Source organism: Danio rerio, chromosome 5, assembly GCF_052040795.2.
Source record: "Danio rerio strain M-AB ecotype USA chromosome 5, GRCz13ab, whole genome shotgun sequence".
Classification (NCBI taxonomy): Eukaryota; Metazoa; Chordata; class Actinopteri; order Cypriniformes; family Danionidae; genus Danio; species Danio rerio.
Window position 1 is genome coordinate 75,392,501 of NC_141025.1, and position 10,501 is coordinate 75,403,001.

At 36.0% G+C, this 10,501-nt stretch overlaps 1 protein-coding gene and 1 long non-coding RNA gene across 3 annotated transcripts in view; one reads left to right on the forward strand and one right to left on the reverse strand.

Moving 5' to 3' along the window:
- The window catches only part of slc25a11 (solute carrier family 25 member 11), a 14,202-nt gene extending 10,706 nt beyond the window's left edge, over positions 1 to 3,496 (reverse strand). Inside the window, 2 exon segments of the mRNA NM_001002099.1 lie at positions 357 to 509; positions 3,301 to 3,496. Of these exon segments, the coding sequence (NP_001002099.1) occupies positions 357 to 509; positions 3,301 to 3,377 (230 nt within the window). The 5' untranslated portion in view covers positions 3,378 to 3,496.
- The window catches only part of LOC147844519 (uncharacterized), a 13,919-nt gene extending 10,035 nt beyond the window's left edge, over positions 1 to 3,884 (forward strand). Inside the window, exons 2-3 of one of the 2 annotated variants that reach the window (XR_015492122.1) lie at positions 332 to 1,573; positions 3,228 to 3,409. This is a non-coding gene — a long non-coding RNA (uncharacterized LOC147844519). Of the gene's footprint in view, positions 1,574 to 3,227 lie in introns of both variants that reach the window. The other variant, XR_015492121.1, reaches the window with a different exon arrangement.
- The last annotated feature ends 6,617 nt before the right edge of the window (positions 3,885 to 10,501 follow it).

Sequence of the window (10,501 nt, forward strand, 5' to 3'; positions counted from 1 at the left end):
TAACCCATATGCAAATTATTCATTCAGTTTTCCCGCTTAAATTCAAACTTTGGATACATTACGTCAACAACCCATATGCAAATTATTCATTCAGTTTTCCCGCTTAAATTCAAACTTTGGATACATTACGTCAACAACCCAAATGCAAATTATTCATTCAGTTTTCCTGGTTAAATTTAAACTTTGGATACATTACGTCAACAATCTATTTGCAAATTGTTAATTTAGTTATCCCGCTTAAATTCAAACTTTGGATACATTACGTCAACAACCCATATGCAAATTATTCATTGAGTTTTCCTGGTTAATTCTTTTTTTTATTTAATTGCAGATTCTGAGTTGTGGCTTTTTCTTACCCGGTGTAGATGCCACGAACACCCTCATTGCGAAGGATGCTGCCCACAGCATGGAAGCTGGTCTTGTATTCGCGAGCTTTGGAGCCTTGACCACTCAACTGCATCCGATTCTTCACCAGATCCAGCGGCTGCACAAACACCGTCGCCCCCATCCTGGAAGCCAGAAATAATGTGTATTAGTTCTTTTATGTAACTACTTTCAAGTCTTGTTGCAAAATTGAACTCAAAGCTGCACAATATATTGCAAAATTACCGTCATCCCGATAATAGTATATGCAATATACGTATCACAGACGTATAATAAATTACATTCAGTTTGTGCACTGGTTGGTTATTAAAAGTTGACCAATCAGATTGGGCCTTACTTTCCTTTATCCCCGCCTCCTCAGTAGTTGCTATTCTGCTATTGGCTGAAGGAACGCAAAGGTGATCCCACAGCTAAAAATAAACACTAATGAGCGGAATTAAGCTGAGAGAAGAAAATGACAACAGCCAATCAGAGTATGAATATCTGCTGAGGTTTTCACTCACTCAGTGTTTTAAGACTAAATATTTGCACCTTGACATAGTTTTTTAATCTGAAATAGATCTGAAAAATATGCTTTACCTGTTTGTTTTCATATCAATAAATAAATAAATCATTTAAAAACATAGCATTTCAAGGGAAATATGGTATCGTAAGAAGTATCGTTATCTCAATAGCCAGCAACATCAAGCATCGCATAATTTTCCAGTATCGTGCACCCCTAGTCAACATAAGCATCAGATTGACAGGTATAAAATATATATATTTACACAACAGTTCTGTCTGGTTCTCGAATCTGATTGGCTGATAGCCGTGCAATATTCTGTAATAACAGCACTCGTCCAGCCTCCTCACTCACCATTCTGTATTATTCCGATTCTGTATTACTCCGCCCACATAGAGTGACAGCAGATCAATAAACTCACTACAGTTCAAATCATGCAGCTGTTGGACAACAATGCATTTTTGAGGCTTTTTAGGTGAGAATGTAGTTGTTTAGATTGCAACTATGCAGTTTATCTATAAGGATAGTGCCTATTTATAATTTCTGAGATTCAGTGCATCAGCATCCATCAGCCTGTCATACTAAGCAGAGCAAAGACAGTTGACGTTACACCACAAGATGGCAACAGAGACCGCATAATAAGCTCTTAAAGGAGAAAAACTTGCTGAGCAAATCATTGTAAAACAGGTAAGTGACACCCTAAATCGATCTCTCGCTTTTGTATTTTGTAGTGCTGTATTTATACCATAGCAATCTGCTAGTGTTTGCTTTGGCTTTTACGGGGTTAATTATTGTGATCTCCCGATTGCAACAGAGAAATACTGGGAAATCTCTGTAGACGGATGGCATTTCATGTTGTTCAGCCTTATAATCTTAAAATGTGAGCAAAATCACCTGTTTAGTCATGATTTTTAGACATTACGCTAAAGAATCATTCAAATACTAGCTCTAAAGTGACATTTGTGAAGTAGCAATGGTTTCTGATGTTGTAAATGACTGGTGGAAGAAAGTAGTTCCTCTTACAAAAGGGTTTTTGACACTCTCCGTGTTTGATCTTCTTTTTTATATACACATTTATGCTGTCGAACTGTTGTATAAACGTAATATCACGCTCGTAGCAGTGGGACATGGCTGTATATCATCACTGGTGAGAATCTAACGCACACCTCCTATCAGCGCTGATATACTGCCATATTGCACTGCTACGAGTGCTACGATTTTTTTTCCCAGAATGACCACGGAATCTTTCAGAAAAATCAACAACGAAAACACATCATAAAAGTCCGTCAGCAATTTCAATTACCTGTGCATCTGTTGATAGTTATTTTCCAAATAACCTTGAAATTAATTAAGCAGCAAAACAAAACATCGCAATGTCAAATGTTTCCAATATCATGCAGTCATATCATCTACAGTAATATAGAGCTGTATATAAATTGTTACAATCATATTTTTCATTCTCTATTTACTTTACTGTGTTCTTCCTAAATTCCTTATTATTTGTGTTTTTGTCCTGTCACTATCATTGCGGAAGCTTCTGTCATCGAAACAAATCCTGTGCACGTGTAAACAAAGCGTTTTCTCACTGATCCCGTCAAATGTTCGTAACTTAATTAGTGCCAAAATAACTCTTGGTGTAAATGACACCACTTCTAAAGAACTCAGGTAAAGTTGGTTTTATAGTCTCACATTCACTCAGTGATAACTTGTGATGCAGTCTCTATATTGTTGACCATGCTATTTTGAATATTCGGTCTGAAATCTCATGTTTAACTGATTGTAAACAATGTTGTGGTTTGCTAGTCATAGGCTGCTAATATGATTTCACTATTTGGAATTTGCAAAGAATAGGCTACTTCTTTAAAACTATATTATTAAGGAGAAAGTCTGAATGTGCAAATATATAATTAACTTTACCCCAATTTATGAAGAACAGAATCACATGTACAAAAGATCAATTTCCATACGAATTGTTAACATTATTTATAAATACCTTGCTTTATTTCTCCTTTTTAGATTTCATAATAAAGCTCTAATATCTGCACATAAGCACACTCAGAAATCTACATATAAAAGGTATTTGAAATGATTGTTTTTAGTCACATGTAGGGTGCAAATGTGGAGCAAATGCCTCGTCGTGACATTTAAAGTGAAGTTTGACACGGGGTTACCACCAGGCTTTCTCTGGGCCTGCAAAATTATTCCCAACACAACTACTACATTAACAAAAAACTGCTTAGAAAATTCATAACACATCATATAATCTCCTCGTGCTGATTCTATGTTCAACAGCTCGTGAATTTAATAACTGTAACCCTGATCGATAACCTCCCATCCGCAGCTCATTCAATGAAGTCCTATGGAAACGGAGCGCGCCGCAGCACGAACGGGCACGTACACACATACACACGTACCCAGCCAAGCCGCCGAAGAGGAACTTTATGGATTTGGGCGATGTTTTGGGCTTGGCTGTGTCCGCTGCGGCTGCCATAGCTGCGGTGCTGTCCGGGTTTCTGGAGGACACCTTCAATCCTGCCGCTCTGCTGATCTACAGCCGCTGTTGTCGACAGCAAGGTGACTCGCCTGGATTGCGCACGTCAAGCGGTGGCCGCTTGGACCAATCGAGATACGAGTTTACACTCGCGGGGTCGAGCACGTACGTGACGTATCACCTTCGTGTGACATTTCTTAAAGAGACAGAGATGCATTTATCGAGTCAAACAAGTTGTTGCAATTTTTTAGAGATGGATTCTGCCTGCACCTTTTGTGAATTAGAGTAATATAGATCGTTTTAATGTGGTGATGTCATTGGCCCATGAACATTTCCTGCTTGTTATCAAACAAGTTAATAACTGTACCAAGAGGCAATTAAATCACAAGTTAATGTTGGAACAGATATCATAACATTATTTGTTCATAAATGGCTCTTTTTGGCTCTTATATTTAAACTACAAGTTATTTTTGACATACAATAATAATAATAAAACTTTAAAGCAAAGTTTGATTATTAATTTAATGATTATATATGGGGGAGTACCATGTACACAAACAAAAATGTTCCAATGATAAGCCTGACATTTATTTGTTTAAAATTGATCTTAAGCATTATATTAAATATCTTATTAAAAATAAAACGTTATAAGGACTTATGTGATTTTAGAATCATTTTCTTATGCAAATTTCTTGTAATTTATATTTACATATATCCTCTGTAACTTTTTATTTTATTTTTAAAACACTTTTATTTTAAGCTTTTAAAAGTACAACAGAATATACACACTTTGCAGGTAATGATAATATAAATTGCCATGCATGTGGGTTCAGCTGTTGGATATACAAAATGTAGTGTTGCACAGTATGTAGACATCAAAAAGTCCTATAAGCTAGTGAGCCTGTCAGTTTTCATGAGGGGTGCTGAATTTAGATTGAGCACGTTTCAGGTCATCCGAGAAAGGGTTCCCAGGTAGCAAATAATTTTCCATTTGAATTGGACCTGATAAATCTGAGCCTTTCCAAGTGGATAACGGAGGCCATGTCCATTAACCAGGTTCGAAAGGAATTTCAAATTATTATCAGTAAGACCTAACAAAAAATTAAGAGAATCGAAGTCGCATCTTGTATTAAATATAGGACTTAATCTCCTACAAATCTGTACCCAATAGCCTTTGATATATGTAAAGTTCCAAATACAAAATCACCTTCTTCAAAGGATCAACATTTGTGATTGATGTTTATCTTATATTTCACAGCAGACGTGGGCTGAGTTCCATCTTGTGTCAGGCGCCAGCCTTTAAGATTAATGGATTTACCATACAGTCCATGGGATTTACACGATTATGTTTTGTAGCCTAAAATGTCTCCTAACACAAAACCTCAGTGGAGGAATGTTCAGCTTCTGAGCTGTAAACTCTAGCGCCATCTTGGGGCAGTCATCGATACAGCGACTGTGGACCATTGGTGTCACTATTGAATAAGATCAGCGTTTGAACGGAATTAAACGAAATTGCGTAGATAATTGAATCAACATTACTGCAATTGTTTTTACCACTAAAACAATTTGAATGAGACAACTCGTCTCGTACATGCAAATCCGTTGAAAACAACATGGCTACTGAAAACTTTCATGAGCGCCAAAAATATTATGGATCGTTATAAAGACTTGAAGTTTCACACTTTTTAAGGACTATTTTAAGTATTGTAAGGATTTTTTTTTACCATTCAAATATAATGTTTTGTGTTCAATATCCCAGCTAGTTCACTAAAATACATAAATAATAAACAAATACAGGCAAAAAAAAAAAAAAAAAAACACTGTTTGGGATGGACGGATCTGTATAATAATCACTAAAAACTTAATGTACTGTAATGTAGGCCTACATGAAACACACGTAATGAGGTTATTTAGAAAGGCTTTAATATCATTTAATAACGTATAATTTAAAGTTCTATAGTTTATTTGGTGTGGTACCCCTACTGAAAAATCCAGCTTAAACCAGCCTAAGCTGGTTGGTTGGTTTTAGCTGGTTGACCAGGCTGGTTTAAGAGGGGTTTTGGCCATTTCCAGGCTGGTTTCCAGCCATTTCCAGCCTGGTCTTAGCTGGTCAGGTTGGGAGGTGACCAGCTAAAACCAGCTTGACCAGCCCAGGCGGAGAGCCCAACCAAAACCAGCTATGTCCAGCTTAAACCAGGCTGGTCAAGCTGGTTTAGCTGGTCATTTTCCAGCGTGACCAGCTAAGACCAGGCTGGAAATGGCTGGAAACCAGCATGGAAATGGCCAAAACCCCTCTAAAACCAGGCTGGTCGACCAGCTAAAACCAGCCAACTAGCCTAGGCTTGTTTAAGCTGGATTTTTCAGCAGGGGTAGTAGGTCTACAAATGTACAAACAAATAACAAATTAACCAATACTGTGCTAAAGGTTTATACAACTGCAAACTATACCGTAACACCACACAGTAGTAAAACCTAAACTATGATACAGTATTTTTAGTTTATCTCTAACATTTTCTGTAACATTCATTGACAGAGTTGTAAATAGCCTATATAGAGCAGTATGGTTCAAAAACACAACATTCATTCATTTTCTTTTTGGCTAAGCCTAGTCCCTTTATTAATCTGAGGTCGCGACAGTGGAATGAACCGCCAACTCATCCAGCATATGTGTTTTGCTCTGCGGATGTTCTTCCAGCTGCAATATGTCATAATATTAATTGTCACAGTAAAAATTAAAAGGAAAAAAAAATTAATTTCATTTTTAATTTTGCCAGATATTTTGCATATAGTATTTTATAATGTAATTGTTTAGCTGCTTTTCATTTTATTGTTTATATTATAATTGATTTATGTAAAATTGGCAGGAGTTACCTTCCATATTACAACACTTTTTATTAAACAGGAATGTGTTTATCCTTTCTTTTTTGGACATGCACTTTGGCAAAAGCACAGTGACCTCTTAAGAAGATTATTACTATGATTCGTCATTACAGTAGAGTATTTCAAATTAAAGTTGTATAATCTGTAGGCTAAAGCCATGGGCTCCATGAAAAGAAAACATTATAGTAATTAATTCATAATAAAGTGCTAAATAGTGTTTTAGAACCATACTAAAGTATTAACTGTATAATATTGAGTAGTATTTACAAGTCTTTGTTAATGAATGCTACAGCTGACAGTACTGTAACTATAGTGGTCAATTGTATTATATATTATAGTATACTTTAGTTTACTACAGTACACTGGTATTGGCATTGTATATTGGTTAATTTGTTTATATTACTATAGTAGTTGTATTACCATAGGACCATAGAATTCAACAGATTAGTTAAAATGGTTAAATAAATCTATACTATTTACAATAACTTAGAATAAATAACTTTAATCAATGTCTGTGATGCAAGTCTGTATTTTGGGTCTGCAATAATTAAATAAACCCAAAAGACTCTGTCATGACAAATAAACTGTAGCAGGACAATAGGGGGCATCCTAAGATACTGCAGTGAGCTGACATTGTTTCCGAAGCAAGGTCATCCTTTCTGGTGAATACTTCTGTCTCACAGAGGTGTATATTATTTATATAGGTGATTTGCATACATAAGCATATAAACAAATATATGAGGTAACAAAAGAGTGGAGTACACAATGGAAAGTGTATTTAATGTGAAAAAAGTTTGCAAAAAAAAAAAAAAAAAACTCTCTCTTAAGTGTTTTCAATATCCTATTTTTAATATCTTATTTTATTTGTCTTTGCTTTTATGTCAATAATTTTGACTTTAAAATGTTTTTTTTTTTAATAAAAACTGCTTTTATTCTAGTCAAAATAAAATAAATAAGACTTTCTCCAGAAGAAAAAATATTATAGGAAATATATGAAAATTTCCTTGCTTTGTTAAACATAATTTGGGAAATATGTAAAAAAATAAAAAAATCATTAAAAGGGGGCTAATAATTTCAACTGTATGTCTCTCTGGACCAAGTGTTTTAATTAGCATTGAAATCAGGCACTTAAATATAATTTGCAATTATAAAATGTGGAAAAATATTGTTTATCTCACATCTATTGAGATGCCTAATGCGTGACCTTTAGAATTGTAGAGTACAAATATATATGTTTGCAGCCATGTGTGTAACCAATGATGAATTTCACCCACATTACACATTTGCATTAATGTGATGTTCCCATAAGCGTAATACACAGTTTATTCTTTGCGGCATGTTTGTGTGTGTGTGTTTTCTGCTGGTGTCCAGTTCTGGCTCTGCTCCTCTGACAGTATATATTGGTTGGCACTTCTCCTTTGGTGCACCATGAAAACCCATCACAGCTCGTCCTGAAGGCTGCGAATGCCTCCGGCGTCTCCCTGTCACCGCGCATTACGACTCTTTAACTCATTCGAGCGTGTGTCAGTGTGTATGCCTGCGAACTGGTCAGTGGATGCATTTTCAAATGGGTTTAAGTCTCTGATGCATTAGTTTAAATGACCTTCATTTTACCTCTGCATTATTTCCTGTCCTACAGATGCACAATGTCCCTCTCTTTTTTTTTTTAACAGAGAGAGACCCCTTTATGACATCACACACCGGAGATATAAATAGACAAATGATTTCTCAGGGGTCACCGCAGCTTTTAAAGCTGCTCAGCTTTGATCATGTTATTCAGTTTTGCCGCTGACCACTGAATCTGCTTCATTTCACTGAGCTTACTTATGTTTGGCTGGAGAGAAATGACAAATAAAGGGGCTCTATTATGCAAGAATCACTTTTATAAGGGGTTTAAACACAGTTGTTTGGTGACAGTGTGTGGATATAACCATCCTCTAAAGATAACAATTAATTAACTAGATTCTTAAAGTTTGAGGAGAAACTTTGAGGCTGGCTTGTGAACGCCTGATGATAGATTGATAGATAACATAGATTACCATGTTACTAGCATGATTCTAGCATAAATTAGCATGTTAGTACCATGACTCTAGTATGAATTAGCATATTACTAGCATGATTCTAGTGTGAATTAGCACGTTACTAGCATGATTCTAGCATGAATTAGCATGATTCTAGCATAAATTAGCATGTTACTAGCATGATTATAGTATGAATTAGCATGTTACTAGCATGATTCTAGCATGAATTAGCATGTTATTAACATGATTCTAGCATGAATTAGCATGTTACTAGCATGATTCTAGCATGAATTAGCATGTTACTAGCATAATTCTAGCACAAATTAGCATGTTACTAGCATGATTCTAGCATGAATTAGCATGTTATTAGCATGATTCTAACATTAATTCGCATGTTACTAGCTTGATTCTAGCATGAATTAGCATGTTGTTAGCATGATTCTAACATGAATTAGCATGTTACTAGCATGATAGATAGATAGATAGATAGATAGATAGATAGATAGATAGATAGATAGATAGATAGATAGATGCAGTGGAAGTCTATGGGACAGTTTCTAGGGTCCCAAAAGTGGTTGCTAGGGTGTGGCCAGAAAGTCAAAAGCTCATCAGTTATTGGCAGTTAGGTAGTCTGAGTTAAATGAGCCCAGCTAGAAGTCTGTAGGACAGTCTGATGCAGAGTTATGAGGTCACAAAGTTTGGTGCAATGTTAAGTCAATTGGATTTTTCCAACGGTCCCGGGACATTTTTCGGAAAACCGAAAGTCGGATCAGTCCGAAAAGATATAGCAACCCAAGTCAGACCAGTTTGGAGGTCTGGTGTCAGTTTGGTGGTCGTAGCTCGAAAGCTCTAGGAGGAGATAGAGTTTAATTTTTAGTCTCAGAAGAAATATAGGATAACAATAGTCTGGCTTGCTACACAAGCCAGCCTAATAACAATAGTCTGGCTTGCTACACAAGCCAGCCTAATTAACTTTTTTATAATCACACTTGATAAAAACAGTCTGCAGAAACACTCTGATTGACGTTCTCCCTTTGTACGTGTCATCAAAAGGGAAAAGCCCCACCCATTAGTGACAATCTCTCTCTCTCTCATTAGCATAAACTGCTCTGAGTTTTGACCTGCTGAAGATGATGTCTGCAACTAAAAGACATTATAATAGAGTTTTAGGATGCACAACAGAACACCAGTCTCCATAGACTGATGCATTCTGAGTGGAGCTGTAATCGGGCCATAAAAATTCAGCCCGAGCCCGACACGTACATTTTGATTGACAGCTTTTGAAAAGCCTGAACCCGTTTATAGCCCGACGTTATTCATTTGTGCACATGCACACAACTCTTTTGCCTTTTTTTCAAGAATGAGTCGTTTATACATGTTACGTTTCACGTACAGTTGAAGTCAGAATTATTAGCCCCCTTTTGATTTGATTTTATTTTTTTTAAATATTTCCCAAATTATTTTTAACAGAGCAAGGATATTTTCACAGTATGTCTGATAATATTTTTTCTTCTGGAGAAAGTCTGATTTATTTTATTTCGGCTAGAATAAAAGTATTTATTAATTTTTTTAAAACCATTTTTGGGACAAAATTATTAGCAATTTTTTTTTTGGATAGTCTCAGAACAAACCATCGTTGTACAATAACTTGCCTAATTACCCTAACCTGCCTAGTTAGCCTAATTAACCTAGTTAAGCCTTTAAACTTCACTTTAAGCTGTACAGAAGTGTCTTGAAAAATATCAAGTAAAATATTATTTACTGTCATGTCAAAGCCAAAATAAATCAGTTTTTAGAAAGAAGTTTTAAAACTATTATGCTTAGAAATGTGCTGAAACAATCTTCCCTCCATTAAACAGAAATTGGTGAAAAAAAATAAACAGGGGCGCTCATAATTCAGGGGGGCTAATAATTCTGACTTCAACTGTATGTTTTCTGGTGTTTTGTTGTTTGTTTTGCGTTCTCTTCTCTCTTTGTTGTTGTGGATGCTGTCCTGTTTCAGGTGTGCAACCATTGGTCAAGTGAGCTGTCAATCACCATTGTCACTCAATTGGCGCACCAATAAGGACCGGGTCCGCGCAGTATAAAAGCTGTGCGCTTGCGCTTTTCTGGAGGAGCGCTTGGCTCACAGCCATTCTCCTCACTTGTGTCGGCAGGCCTGTTCACTTGTTTGCTTCGCTAGGTTTTGTTTGCAATTGCTGTGTTCAAGTTTTCTCTTTATTA